Here is a 15,935-nt window from a genome sequence, read left to right as displayed (position 1 = left end):
AAATCCTCCTGCAGTGCCTGTATGTTTTCTAGCAGCAAATTTATTGTCCTGAAATGATCCCAAGAAACGGTGAGCAATTTTTTTCTTGAGAATGATAGTGACTGCCTGGTAAGCCTTAAGATGCAGATGTAGTGTCAGAAATACTAGCTTCCCCTTTCCCGCAGGTTCTCTCTCATTCACATCCGATTTGTTGTGCTTGTAAACATGCCCTAGAGTATGGCTGACTTCTCTCCCAGGCCACAGATTAGCAGGAAAGACTTATTGAGCATTTACACAAAGGATGATGGTGAGTTAATGTCCCCAGTAGGGTAGCAAAATTAACAAATGAATTAATTAACCCTTGTTTGCATTCTATTTTGAATCCAGATTGTAAGTAAAGCTTTTGTAATAGGTATTAGCCAAGCTTAGCTGACAAACTCAAAGTCCAGGACCAAAGAAAGCCCAGTGCTTTGTGGGTTCCAATCAGGGAAGCTCTTCCTTAATTAACTCCGGCTTAAAGGACAGATAAAAGCATCATTACAGGACATGCCAATTGTCTTTCCAAAAGTTGAGGTGTGTATTGAATAACCTGAAGAACTATGTTGTATTTAACTACTAACTGGAGGAGGGCCAGAATTCAAATCACAGAACCGGAATCAAGTCCAAAACTTAGGAGCACAAAAGCCACCAGTTAGCATTTTGTATTATATCCATTAACTTAGAGACAGACATAATAAACATGGGAAAACAAATAATGCCTAACTCAAAGCACAGTTATTTATGGATTTTAAAAGCTAATTTATGTGTCTATACACACACACACACACACACACTCACAACCACCACCACAACACTGTAAAAAAAAAAAAAAAAAAAAAAAAGGCCAAGTAGATGCTGCCTATTTTAAATTTTAAAAGGAAGGGTTGGGGGATGGGTGGGATCTCAGTGAGCAAGTGTAGATGTGCTGTCCTCTGATACAATGCCCTCTGCCTCTGGACTTGCGTACACTTTTCGAGACCTTTGCTCCACTAACCAACATTCCAAGTCCCTTGTTCTCTTCCACTGCTCCTGCTGATAAAGTTGAGGGCTGTTTGGACCGTCAGATTTCTGGTACCTCACTCGTTCATCAGAACACACAGTCAGTTTCTTATTAAAATTGCTTGTCACCGTCTCATTATTTTAATCTTTCTACTTCCCCCCCAAAGAGTGGTCCTACTCAGTGTTCTTATTTGTTATATTGTATTTCATTCATTTTATCTTAGGACCTTTAATAACAGATTCTGTGTATTTTACTGAGCAACATGCACATACATAGATGCATAAGGTATGAACATACACAGATATACAGGCTTATTCATACATGGTCAATTTCCTGTTTAAGGAACTGTTGGATTTTGCTTTTTCCATTTGTATACCCAATGACAGGAGAAAACGGCAAGCCAAACATTAAAGTAACCAGGCTCCAGTAGCTACCTGACTTAGCTAAAAAGTTTAAATAGCCTTCCTACTTTACTGGAAAGTTGGTGACCACTCATGACTGTATGGGCGCCTCACATGGCAGCCTCCCCTAAATGGCACTTGTTTGCCATAATGCACACCTCGGTCTTCTGCTCACCCTGTTCACCAGCCGAAGGCTCTATGCTGCTCTGAAGGCCCACGCTTTGCTTGTCAGAGAGCCAACAAACTAAAGCCTGAATTTTAATCCAAATGAAATATCCAAGGCCAATGCTTGAGCCAAAAATAAAAATGCATCAGGAGGAGAGTTTAACAAGAAGGAGCAGAAGCATTGCTGTGACCTCTGTGGGGGCAGTGTCCTTTAGCAGTTTCCTGTGACCTCCTTGTGTGCACTTTTGAGTCTGGAAGGGGGCAAACGAAGCCATCTAGCCTGTGTCTAATTGGTCTCACATCATCAGCATTCCAGAACAGGAAACAGTCTGCAGCCAGGAATTCTTGCTTCTTTGCCATAAGATTCGAGAAGCAAACCTTTGCCCTTGGATGGATGTAACTCAGCTAGTTTGTAGCAGGTTCTGGTTCTTCGATTCGATAGCCATAATAAAACGTGTCTGTTCAGTCTGTGGTGATTAGATTTCTAGATTACGAATGTCTCCCTTACTTGCCATGGGCTAATAAGATAATATTTAGATCAAAACTGTTCATAAAATGGGTAGTTTTATTCCAAGCAATACTTCTTAAGAAGCAAAATATGACCTATATTGCCCCCAAATAGTGGGCAACTCCTACACCTCTCCCAAACAAGAGTGTATAGATAATTACTAATATTCTCTAGAGCTTGCTTTCAAAGAAGCAGATCTCCAGTTTCCTTTCTGCTCCTGCCAATTTTGCTGTGTCCAGGACTAGTACCATCCTGCCCTTCACAGATCACCACAGTGCAGCTCTGAGACTGTCTGTACTAACCTATATAACCTACCTTATAGCTTAACTAACTCAAATAAACCACACGCAGAGGAATGTAACACACCTTTACTGGACTGAGACTTTCTGGAGAGGAAGTAGCCAGTGCTCCTTGGCACTCATTCCCCCACAGAGCATGGGGCAAGGAGAGTGCAGGTGCTCAAACTGCTTCTACTGCCTGCACAAGTCTGCATATTGGAGGACACTTTAGACATCTAACTGAAGTAGTGAAGAGAGTAAGGTCAAAAGACAAAGGAACTTGCCACTGTCCTGTCAAATTCTCATGCCAAGCTGAACAGAGAAATCAGTCTCCTTATTCGGCTCCTCATAGATGCTCTGCAGCGTCCTCATAGATGCATGGATGCTCTGCAGCGTCCTCATAGATGCACGGATGATCTGCAGCACCCTCATAGATGCATAGATGCTCTGCAGGGTCCTCATAGATGCATGGATGATCTGCAGCGTCCTCATAGATGCATGGATGATCTGCAGCGTCCTCATAGATGCATGGATGATCTGCAGCGTCCTCATAGATGCATGGATGATCTGCAGCGTCCTCATAGATGCATGGATGCTCTGCAGCACCCTCATAGATGCATGGATGATCTGCAGCGTCCTCATAGATGCATGGATGATCTGCAGCACCCTCATAGATGCATGGATGATCTGCAGCGTCCTCATAGATGCATGGATGATCTGCAGCGTCCTCATAGATGCATGGATGATCTGCAGCGTCCTCATAGATGCATGGATGCTCTGCAGCGTCCTCATAGATGCACGGATGATCTGCAGCACCCTCATAGATGCATAGATGCTCTGCAGGGTCCTCATAGATGCATGGATGATCTGCAGCGTCCTCATAGATGCATGGATGATCTGCAGCGTCCTCATAGATGCATGGATGATCTGCAGCGTCCTCATAGATGCATGGATGATCTGCAGCGTCCTCATAGATGCATGGATGCTCTGCAGCACCCTCATAGATGCATGGATGATCTGCAGCGTCCTCATAGATGCATGGATGATCTGCAGCGTCCTCATAGATGCATGGATGATCTGCAGCATCCTCATAGATGCATGGATGATCTGCAGCGTCCTCATAGATGCATGGATGATCTGCAGCGTCCTCATAGATGCATGGATGATCTGCAGCGTCCTCATAGATGCATGGATGATCTGCAGCACCCTCATAGATGCATGGATGATCTGCAGCGTCCTCATAGATGCATGGATGATCTGCAGCGTCCTCATAGATGCATGGATGATCTGCAGCGTCCTCATAGATGCATGGATGATCTGCAGCACCCTCATAGATGCATGGATGCTCTGCAGCACCCTCATAGATGCATGGATGATCTGCAGCGTCCTCATAGATGCATGGATGATCTGCAGCGTCCTCATAGATGCATGGATGATCTGCAGCGTCCTCATAGATGCATGGATGATCTGCAGCACCCTCATAGATGCATGGATGATCTGCAGCGTCCTCATAGATGCATGGATGATCTGCAGCACCCTCATAGATACATGGATGATCTGCAGCGTCCTCGTGGATGCTCTACTGATCTGCTTTCTCAGTGGAAGTTGATGAAGCAACTTCAGAGTTTATAAAAGCAGTGTATTTTATAAAGTACATACAAAAATAAATTGCTTTTGATTTGCCTCGTGGTCTGGGTAGAGTAGGAAAGAATAGAAAGGCCACAGAGTAATTACCCAGTGAATTTTTCCAAAAAACTAATAAGTGCAGCTGAGAGCTACCCAACCAGGGCGGCTCAGGGATCGAGTTGAAAAGGCACTGAGTTGGTAAAAAGTTGAGTTACCAAATGACGCACAGCATTCTCTCATGGTGTTTATATGGAGCGTGATGTGATTTTACTTATGGAAATAGAGTCTCAGTTTTACGACTTTCCTGCCTCAACCTCCCACATCTGGCCTTTGACCTTTCTCTTTTCCAGTGCTGAGAATCAAACCTAGGGTCTTGTTGGACATGCTATCTACAACTGACCTGCATCCAAGCCTTTTTACTTCCTAAATGGTGTTCTAAATGATGTCAAACAACAGGATAATACTAGTTTGTCCAGTATTTTTTTTTATCACATGCTTTACTGAAAATAAGTTTTGAGCATGACATGGAAAAGAGGACTGAGTGGGACGTTGTTGGTTGGCAAGAATGTAAGCCAGCTGGTGGGAAGGGTGCCAGTTAACCCGCGGGGCACTCCTCTGGGATATTTAGGTCAGTGTTTCTCAGCAGGTATTATTTTGGCCCCACAGACATTGTCAGTACCTGTAGCTATTGCTCATTGTCACAGCTCAGGTTGGGGGAGGGTTGCTCTGGCTACTGGATAGAGGCCAGGGATGCTAAGCTCCCTACAGTGATAGGATAGACCCTTTGCTCTGAAGAGAATCCCACTTAAAATGTCAGTGGTGCTGAGGTTGAGACTCCTGGCTTAATGAAGCAGTGTACATACAAGAGAGAAATGGGACCGTCCACAGTGTGCCTTTGGTCAGTAGCAAACACTGCCTGCGGTGGCATCTTATGAAGATACTTTGGTTTGGTGGCTTGCTGCATGGCCAGGGGACTCAGACATAAAGACGGTGGCATTCATTTGAAATGTTTCCTGTTGCAGTTTTTAGTCAGAGATGATTATGATGACAGATTTGCCTCGTATAAAAGACAGACTTCTGAAAAGTTGAGTAGGGTGAATCTTACTTTCTTTTCATTTTAGGTGGAGAGGTGAGTCTTTGCACATGTGTGCTTGGTACATGTGAAGGTCAGAGGTCAACCATGGGATCATCCACTTTGGTTTTTAAAACACAGTCTCTCACTGATCTGTCTAGATGTGCTGGCCAGTGAGATCAGGGATCCTCTAGTCTCTGCCTCCCCTGGGTTGGGTGACAGGCTTGTATTGCCAGATGGGCTAGGAATCAAGTTCTGGTCTTCAGCACAAAGGAAGGGCTGGCTGCAAGCACTTTATGTACTGAACCATCTTCCCCACTCCTGAGTCACATTTAAGATAGTGAAGGAACAGTTAAACTCTTAGAGCCAACCATCTTTCTAAGTAAGACCTCTCTGTGATAGAGCCCTGTTCCCAAGGGAGAGTAGAGCTGTCTGCTGTTCTGCATCTCACACTCCTGTTACAGACCTTTACTAATCTCCTGTAAGAACAGACGTTTCTTTCTCTTCCCTTTTCTGCCATTTTTTTCAAGATTTTTGTTGTTTATTTGAGATAGGGTCTCACTGTGACTCTAGCTGTCCTGGAACTCCCCATATAAACCAGGCTGGGCTCAAACTCATAGAGACCCACCTGCCTCTGCCTCCCAGGTACGAGGATTAAAGGTGTGCCAGCATGCTTAGCCTCTAGAATGAAAATCAGAGAGTGGCGGAAGGAAAGCCAACAAGTGATTGTCTGTGTTGGGAATGTCATTGATCCGTGCATCCATACCTCAGCTGAATAATGCCTCCAGGGTTACAAATTGTTAGAAAACAAGACTTTGTTCTATTTTGAACTCCTTAATTTCTTTATCTCACACTTGTTTCAGTTACTGACCTTTGGCTAGACCAAGCAGGTGCACTGATCCTCCACCACTCCATAGGTGGTTTTCTTCACCAGAAATCCCTGATAAGACTCAATCTCTTCCTTCAGTGCAGGCCTGGTATCAGCAGAGATAAGGGAGTGGCACTGGGGAACTGGGTGTTTCCTCCTTATCAGCCACTGCCCTAGGACCACGGTCCTAGGTGTATAAATCCATGACCAGCCCTGAGGAAATTCACTTGATAAAGCCACCATTAGTGTCATTTGATGATGGGAACTTACAAAGGTGTGACCCAGTGGGGACAGAGCCACTACCCAAAGAGGTAGCTACCCCAGACAGAGGCTCTAGCAGACCTGGCTCTGACCTTCGTCCTGACTGGCAGGAGCAGAGGGGTAGGGAAAGGGAGGGCGTTGAAGTGACCCAGCTGTGTCTAGGAAGGCGCATCAGAGTCGCCTGTAGGGGATGTATCGCTTCTGCGGTCCTTCCATCTGCACTTGCTCATTGCTGTCTCACAGCAAGCATGGTTAAGAGGCAGTTGTGGTCAGCAGCACTAGAAAAAAGGCAACTGATTCATTAAGGAAGCAACAGTGTACCCAGGGCATCCCAGCTATAGAGACATTAGTGACTTGACACTGCTCGTGGTGTATGTATTTGCTCAGCAGGAGCCTTGGCTTGTGCCAGTGCCCCTGAGTCCCAGTGACAGTTCTATCTCCAGCTCTCTGTGTGCCTAGGAAATGGTCACTGTAGCCCTTTAGGAAACTTAGTTTTCTGCTCTGTAAAAGGAAGGGCTTGAGGGGGCTATCCAGACCACACAGTGAAGTCAGGCTGTAGAGAGGCCTCCCAGAAACGCCTGAGGGGCACAGCTTCTCCTGGGCCAGGAACTGCTGGACACTTTACCCATGATCTCATTCAAGGCCTGCAGCATCCCAGTGTGATGGCTGCTCCTGTTATCTCCACTAAGCCTGGGAAGAAACGACGCTCACCAGGTGAGGTCACTTGCTCCAGGGCATCATTTGGTCTGCAGGGTAGCGTACCCACAGGCTGGGTGGCTTAAAGATGTGTTTCTCACAGCTTTGGGGGCTGGAAGGTTCAGAGAAGAGTGCTAACAGGATTTGGTTCTGATGAGGGTTTTCTTACTAGCTCACTGATGGCTTTGCATGGTGCACAGGGAAGGGAGACACTAAGACATTGAGAAGCTCTGCTTCTTACATTAAAGACACACCCTTACCTTAATTAGTGCTACCTACGTACTCTGTCACCAATAGGAGTTACCTTGAGGGAAACTGAACTTCTTTATGGGAACCCCAGGGGGACACATCAAGGATAGAGGAACAATTTGTGGTTCTTCATTTATTATCTTAATAACCACTGTCCCCTCAGATGGGAGAGCTGCGCTGGGAGCAGATACCTGCTAGGGGCAGGAAGCCTCCTTTGGCCAGCTCTTACCAGACCTTCCCAACAATTCTCCACAGGCATGGGTGAGTCAGTGAGAAGACCCTCCCTGGGCCAGGCCACTGAGTCCTGCTTGGTGGTGCTTTAGGTAAGACATTGGCACATTAGGGTATAGTGTCCCAAGATTTAAAAGCCCGGGATGAGTCCTGAAGACAGCTGTGTGTGACACTAGTCAGGGCTGAAGAAGATCATGTAGTTAGCCCCCTGGGCTCCTGGGATGAGGTAACAGTCCCCTTTCACAGCCCATGGTGGCAGAATGAGAGCTCTAGGCACAGGAGCAGGGCTGGGGCGGCCAGGGTCATTAGTCATTACTAAGAACTTCACAGTGAAAACAAGCTCCAGGCAGACTCCTCTGCAGACTCCGGCAGGCCAGACAAGCAGCTAGTCATCCACCTGGAATGTCTCTTCTCCATAACCTATCAAAGCTGCCCTGTTGGTGAGAAAATGTTTCCTTTCCCACTCTTTGACTCGTCCTTGTTCACACTTAGGTCAACAGGTAGGCCTTTAAAAGTGGGGGAATTTTTCCTAATTTTAAAAAGGACAGAGAGTAATGGGTCCCAGGACATCATGCAGAGAATGGAAATGCCCACCGTACCTTCCTGAACTGACACATGAAAGCAGTAAGCAAGAGGGCTGGAGTAGAGCGAGCAGTTGCAGGGCTGCCAAGGCAGGAGGCTACATTCTCAGCCACTCACCCGAGTTTCTACTCCTTCTCTGAGATGGAGAGGAGGCTGGCACACAAAGCCTGTATGCTTGTTGTCACTGGGTCAGTGCTGACTCCCTTCCACCCGAGTCTCATGAGGACAGTTCCAGTCACAGGAAAATGTGTCCCTGGTGAAATCCAACACTGAGCCTTTTGAAAACAGATGTAGCTCCTGTTGTCTCTTCCCAAGCACAGGGATGTCCAGAGGACCAGAGAGCGCCCCAGCACCTTCCCACCCACTGCTGTGCTGCAGTCTTGCTAATGGCTCCCGTGCTTGGCTTTTTGCAGATGTGAAAGCTGTGGCGCTGTCTTCCATTCTGAGTGCAAAGAGAAGTCTGTGCCCTGCCCACGGTGTGTCCGACGGGAGCTGCAGAAGAAGCAGAAGTCCTTCTGGCGGCAGCTGAACGTGGACGAAAGCCTGGAGGAGGCATGCACCATGTTCGAGCTGTCCTACCAGAACACCTGACTACAGGCCGGGCTGCCCTCACCACCACCCAAGGGGCTGCTCGTGCCCATCCTTCAGCTAGATGTAGATAGATAAGTTATTTATTTATATTACATACGCCTATACGTCTTGTACGTATGCTCTGTATAACTCATTGTCCAAGAAGTCCACAAAGTCCTGTGGCTGAACTCCTACAGATAGCTGAGTTACACTTGGCCATGAATTTCAGCTGCTTGCTCCCAGCAAATGTGATCTACACACATTGCTCTGTAGTTAAGACGCCTTTACGCACACTGGCTCTGAGGGCCAGTCTACTGCACAGGTACTGGAGGAAACACCTCTTGCAGCAAGCTTTGCATTGTTACTGAGGCTTAGTCTTTGCTGGGGAAACTGAGTTAAGAGCCACTGTCATCTGCTTCCCAAGGCCATCTTTGAAACACAAGAATGGACACTTCTAGGCCCCAGGGTCCTCAGTAGAGACGAAGAGGGAAGCAGAACCACACAACAGAAAGCATCAGGAGCAGAGCTACACTGGGTTTGAACTTAATCCCCAAAAGTGAGTACAGAACAGGGCCTCGGTGGCCAGTCACTGCCTGTCCTCCATCTGTTGTCTGGTGGAAGCCCACACCTGAGGGTGAGACTGCACAGTGCCTGCCAGAGAGTGCGCATGGTGCCGTAAGGACAGCTTCCCAAGCATGGAGGACACTGGCCATGTTTTTCCCGGTGCTGCCCAGGAGGAAGTGTCGCAGGATTGCGCTCAAGCATATCAGTGCGTAGTCTGCTAGGTCCAGTATGCTGCACGCAGCTTGGAGAACGCGGTGTTTCCTTCCCCAGCGTCCTCCGTCGGCACTGCCCACCTGTCATTTGAGTGTTTTATTTCTCCTTGTTCTTCACAGCACTTTGACCTTTACTCGGTCCATGTGACTTCTCTTGCTTTTGTATTCTGGGTGTTTTGTTTGTTTGGGATGGGGACATATTTTTAGACAGGGTCTTGCTGTGTGTCCCTGGCTGCCCTCAGAGTTGTTACCCTGCTTCCTCAGCCTCCGAATGCTGGGGTTACAGGTGTTCACCACCATACCTGGCTTTACTTGTTTTTAACTATTCCTAAAAAATATTTAAAAGTAATTATAAAAGTTACTAAGAAGTAACATTTTGAAAACTACAAACCTAAACTATTAAGAAAATACCAAACATAAATAGAACTACTGAATGAATATTACTGAAATAAGTAGATATTTACATCTATAATTGCCATCTTACAGTAATGCAGAGAGTACCCAGTATGGAGGGAACGAGGAGAGAAGCGCTCTGCTCTTGGGAGGGCAGTGTGCTCCCACTGTGATCCCTGTAAGAGCCTGTGTAATTTGTCACTGTGACCAGGATGGCTGCTAGGAAGGCACTGAGCCGAGGCCAGCTTTCCTTCTTCCTTAACTCTTTCCAAGGCAGGACAGTGTGCTCACCAGGAAGTGCTTGTTTGTGTCTTTCACATGGAGCCAGGGTCACCCAGTGCCACCCCCGCTTCTGTCCGCTCGGGTTTTTACTGCTGTTGAGATCTGGGGGAAACACTGGCTCACAAAGAACATGGTGTTTCAACTCCAAGTTGCTCCCACAGGCACCAGCTCTTGATGCTTCTGTCCAGTAGGAGACACTCAACTGACTTGTGCAGTTAGAGGCAAGCACTTCACCTCTTGGCCCACACCATTTCCTTTGGCCCCAGACCACACAGTTCAACGCCACACGTGTGTTCATGTCCTAGCTACCCGGAAATGACAGCCAAGGCATGAAACTTGGTAAAAGGCCAGGGCCCTATTTACCAGACACCTCACGGTGCCTTTTATAAACTCTTGGGAAGGCAGGTTGACACCCCGTCACTGGAGGTAGGGAATGTTGCACATAAAGGACAAGGGTGGGAAGTCTCTAACACTTGGAAAACAGGCAAACAGAGTTGAGTATTTCTCTTCCTCCTCCCATTCGTGAAATACAGTATATTTTCCAGCCTCAGAGACGAGAACAGATCATGATCGTTCACTGGAGAATTCTAGACCTGCTTATTATGAAACAGATGTGCTCCCATGGCACAGTGCCTTCTCTCCCCACCCCCAGTCCTCATTGCTGAAGCTTACTCTTGACCTTTGCTGAAATTAATGTATCTGTGATTCTGACTGTCGGAGACACCATTCCCAGCACACTGAGCACAGAGACCTGAAGAGCAGAGCCCCTGACTCCAAGTTGGCCCCATGTTTTGCCCCAACTTACAGATGCCCCGGATCAGACCTAATAAAAGCTGAGAGTAAAACCTGGATCCCTGCTCAACATACCTGAGTTGTCTCTGCTGCCCCGTAGAGGGCCCTGCTGTGTGTGAGCAGACCTCGGGCACTCCTAAGACCTTTCTCCGGACATTGCTTTCTGTTTATTTTTTAAAGGGAAAAAGATAAGGTGGCTGTCATTCACAATCTGGAACTGGAGCCCTGTCCTGCTACTTCTGTTTTCTCTCTGCTGTACATCCCTGACAGCCTGGCCTGTACCAGCTCCACGCTGGCAACAGTGATCTCTGCCACCACCACCCCATTCTGATAGGACACTGTGGAGCCAGCTCTGGAGTTGGATCCGCCATGAAAATTCAAAATTGCTATTTTCAGCCCAGAATGCCTTGGAGTGCATGAAGGCCCTTACTGTTTTCAGGTCTAACAAATTACTTGGTACAGTGTTAGGTAATTGTTCCACTGCTTAGAAACCATCGAAACAAAAGCAAGCCCATGGATTTCCACCCCCTTTTCTTCATCTCAGTAAATATCATACACGTAAAGCATGGTGGGAAACGGTCCATTAAATCTCCTGGAGCTGCAGAATCCAGGGCACTGCTTTTCCTTCCACAGCCCATTCCCTGGTGTAGCACAAGAATTCCCTCCTGTTAGTGCCAGAAACTCATGTGTGACACCATCCAGCCTGGGGGAAGTGTTGGCACCCAACCCCACCGTTAAGAAGCCAGTTCCTAAAATAGACCTGCATTTGCACTGGAGTAGGAAGGCCGCAGGGTACTCAAAAGGCAGTCAACTACGATGGGAGCAAAGTTCTTTCCAGGGACGCCTGCCTGTTCCCAAAGTTGGGAGCAGCCTCATATGAAAACCACGTAAACTCTGTCTTCCCCTTGATTTCATGTGCTGACTAACAGCCATCTTTTGGGAGTTTTACGTTTGACGAGCTAAAAGTTAACAGCTTCTCGATTCTTCTATAATGGCCTCTACCAAAACAACAGAGAGTGGTTACAGAACCGTGGGAGTGGGATTCATAGCTTCCAGTGCAGTCTGAAATAGCCCAGTGTTGTGATTCCCCTTAGCCCCAAAACAAAGGTGTCTCTGTCACTCTGTCACTGTGGCTGAGTTGCAGCACACCCTCTGTGAGGTCTGGCCTCTGTCTCTGCATGTCATGTGTGCACACTGAACGTGAGCAATGACAGGTTGCTTTCTGCACCTCCTGTAGGAGGCTTGGCTTCCAGCCCTGCAAGTTCATTTTCTATCTGTGGGCCAGAAAACTCCAGACACAAACTACCTATGAGAACAGGACCACAGTGATGCCACGGACACAGCACCAGCAGCAAAGCCGCTGCCATCAAGGAAGTAGAGACACATTCTGCTGCTAGCTCAGGGGCGAGCCCTGCCCTGTCACGAGATCAGAGGGCAAATCAGCCCTCTGTCCTCTCCCAGGCTTTGTTGGAATAGCCAGATTAACAACTAGTCTTTGACCCTTGGTTGGGATACTGCCTCATTCCAACACAGACTATTTTATTTTGTCGTTTGCTCTTTCTCATGGTAAAGAGAGAAGTGTGCACTTTTCTTTTGGGGAGTTTTCTACACTATTCATCTTCTGAGATAATGTGGAGATGTCAGGAATTTGAGACAAAAGGGAAAAGCTAGCCCCTTCTTCCTTGGCCACTTTCTCCCCGGAGCCACTGGGCTTTCTCCTTATGCATTCCTTGGCACCAAGTCGGTGGTGGGCATTAGGAACTGGTTCCTGCTCTGCCTCTTCCCACTCGCCTGACCCCAGGATACTACAAACTTCGTGATTAAACCCCTCAGCTAACCTAACAAATGCTGATCTCTGGCACAGGGACAGCTTCTTAACACTTAAGTCTCTCTGTAGGCATGTCTGTCTTTTCTTTGGATTCCAAACTCTCTAACTGGAGAATCTGTTTCTGGCGTATTTTAGTGATTGCAGGACTAAGATATAAAAATTCTACATCACAGTAAAACTCTAGGTGAAAGGGGAAATGTAGATGAGCCTCTCCGGAGTTTGTCAGCATGTAAGATGGGTTCCTGGTGACCATGGCATGTAGCAGTTTCCATAAAGTAGGCTCTGGTGAGTGGGACACAGGCTGCTCTGCTGGGACTCCACTCTGAGGGGAACTGAGCTGACTGCTCGTCATTTTAGAAAGCTCCCTAGTCAAGCCACTTGTTTCCCTGGCCAGATGAACAAGTTGGGTCCCTGTGGCTGGCCATGGGAAAGGCAAACCAGCCCTCTCCCTCCCTTGGTTGCCTGCTTCCTCAGCCCTGGGCCAGACTTGGGCCTCATGCTAATACACCACCTAGTGAACAGCTGGCCAGTGGCCCTTCCCTCCCACTGTTCTGTTTCCCTGTAGGAGTGCCTTATAGTCTAGTCTAGTCTCTGACCCACTTGACGCCCGCAGGACCCTTCGACCAACTATGGATCCCTTCGCGCTCCCCTGCTGGCTCTTCAGTACACAGTCCACTTAGAGCCTGTGTGTTCTGAGAAGCACATCAGACCTTCCACCTTCGCTTAACCCGGTGCCTTAACTTCACATGTAAAGGGATTCACATTGCAAACATGTTATCTGAGTGAAACATCAGTTTCTTCGGTGCCATTGGCACTTTTACCAGGAAATACAATAGGCATAATCATCCAGCGTTTTGACCTTATTTTATGATGTTTCTTGGCCACTCTTGGTTTGCTTGCTTTCATTAACCAAACTCAGGGGAATGTCATGTCACCAAGGTGAATGGGGAAAGAAAGGAAACTAGCCACCCAGGATTGAATGTCAAAGTCTATGAACTTAGTCTTTGTTAGGTTCAAAAGTGACACCAACACAAGTTTTTTTTTTTTTTTTTTTTTTTTTTTTTTTCCTTTACTGCATGAAGATTCTCTTTACTTGCCACCTGTGTTCCACATGGGAGGTTGGAAGCCTCCGGGATGCGTGTGGATGGTAGCATCCCTATGTGCGCCTGTGTGGTCCACCGAGCCACCAGATCAGGCCTTCGCTGTGGAGTGCTCTGCCTGTGGTCACCTGTCCTGCTCCCACTGTAGACAGTTCTTAGCTGTCTCCAGGGAATGGTAAAGAGGAGAAGGCTGAGAGTGCAGGTGAAAAGCAAGAGTGTGGTGGTGTGGATGGGTCCTGAACGGCTCGTTCTCGGGCTCCTGGATCAGAGCCGAGTCGTTTCCCCTTCTGCTCATGCGGTACAGAGGCAATTAGAGCTCTGCATCCGAGCTGTTCCTTCGCTCTGTTAGTTATTGGTAATAGCTAATGTGCCCGTCCATGTGGCCCCTGTTGTCTGGATTTGATTGCCTTTTTGGTTAATTTATTCTTATTTTTGTTTACATTATTTTTTAAGCTAGTTACTGTAATTGTATAAAATCGAAGTTGTGCTGTTGACAGGACATCTTGGGTTTTGTTCTTTTTTTACAGTTATCTGTTATATAATTTAAGTGCACCTGTCCCTAATGTATAAAGTTCTCACCCTCTCAATAAATGACAATGGAAGTACTTTCTCTTGTGTTAGCTTTATTTAAATTTTTTTTCCCGGAAAGTGGGGGTGTGAACCCTTGGCAAAATCAAGTTTGAAGTCTATTGAGGGCTTTTTACTTTTGTGGGAGGAGGGAGGTAAAGCCTTTTTGTTTTACTTTATTTGTGTGAGGGTTTTGCCTTGTGTTTGTGTACCACACTCATGCTCAGTGCTCAAGGAGTTCAACAGAACGCACTGGATCCCCTAGAACCGGTTTTACAGATAGTTGTGATTCACCATATGGATGCTGAGACCTCTGAGACCTCTGAAAGAGCAGCAAGCACCCTTAACTGCCCAGCTATCTCCCCAGGACTACTGCTGTTTAAATATCTCTTCCATCTGGAATTATAACCCTATAGTGTTCTCAGCCTTTTCTGTGTTTACAGAAAACATCTTTGGAGTTTGCTTTCTGTTGATGTGATAAACACCATGGCAAAGAGTTTACAAGCCAACCTATCCTAGACATGAGGGAGGCAGCCCCTCGATTGACACTCCCACCCCAAGTAACTCTTGGCTTTGTCAAACTGACAATAAAGACTAAGCAGGACAAAGGTGTGACATGAGGAAGAAGCAATGTCCCATTCTGGGCTTTCTTTGCAGAATCAGAGCAGTTCTGACACAAATGTCCTGAAGTGGTCTGTCTGTCCTCTCCCCATCTTCCCCACACCCGCCCCTGGCTCACTCCACACAGGAAGTACAGTGCCAGTCAGCGTGAGGAAAAGGCTGTGACAGAGGACCATACCCTGGGAAAATAAAGATGTGGCCGTGGTGGCACACACCTTTATTCCCAACACTCAGGAATCAGGCAGGCAGTCTCTGTGAGTTCAGTGCCAGCCTGGACTATAGAACCAGTTCCATGACAGCCAGGACTGCATAGACTCTGTCTGGAAATAAGAAAAGGAAAACAAGGAGCAGGTGTCTTTGCTCCAGAGTAGCCTCAGAGAGTTGAGAATTTATTAAAAATAGGCACCTGCCTTCTGCCTGGGCTGGCCCTTGCCCCTCGGCCAAAAAGGCCCAAGGGTATGACAACTGGCTCCTTGGAGCCTTTCCAAAGCACCATTGCCACTCACTTTCCCAAAGAAGGACATTGAAAAGAGACTAGCAAAGGCATTTCTGGCTAAACATTTGCCAAGGGTGAACCCTGAGCCATACTCCCTAGACACACCCAAACTAGACCCTGCCCTGCCTGTCCACACAAGAAACCAGCCCAGCCCACACTCTGCCCTAGGACTAGCTGGACTTCATCCTCACACCAAAGCTGCTACGATGCATAACAGAAGGAGACAAGTTAATGTTTCACCTTGGAAAACTAGACACATAAGGAAGCCAGAGCGCACATTCAGCAGGTCACAGTTGGAGTACAGGATGTCTAGGGAACAGCCAAGGAGCTGCTTGGGCATTTTCAGAGGGAAGGTGCTGATGCTGTCAGAGGCTAGGAGAAAATCGGCATCTTGGCCATTTCCACCCTCAAAGACACGATTCGGCTCTTCCTTAAGTTCTTACTCTATCCTTTGACTCTGGCTCAAAATATGGCTGCCGTCCGTGAATCTCACATTAAACACAGATGAGAGAAGATGGCCAAGTCCTGTCACAGACAGTTGTGTCAAGATCTCTC

General features: G+C 47.3%; 1 protein-coding gene across 1 annotated transcript in view; it reads left to right on the top strand.

Annotated features, from left to right (window-relative positions):
* PLEKHM3 (pleckstrin homology domain containing M3) overlaps positions 1-8,546 on the top strand; it is a gene marked incomplete at its 3' end in the record, with an annotated part of 150,081 nt that extends 141,535 nt beyond the window's left edge. Inside the window, exon 9 of the mRNA XM_080932667.1 lies at positions 8,369-8,546. Coding sequence (XP_080788793.1) covers positions 8,369-8,546 — 178 coding nt within the window. The remainder of the gene's footprint in view (positions 1-8,368) is intronic.
* Positions 8,547-15,935: the final 7,389 nt, after the last annotated feature.

The sequence above is a fragment of the Micromys minutus genome (genome assembly GCF_963924665.1).
Source record: "Micromys minutus genome assembly, chromosome: 19".
In the NCBI taxonomy this organism is placed as follows: Eukaryota; Metazoa; Chordata; class Mammalia; order Rodentia; family Muridae; genus Micromys; species Micromys minutus.
The sequence above is the reverse complement of the archived record's forward strand: the minus strand, read 5'-3'. Positions and strand labels throughout refer to the sequence as shown.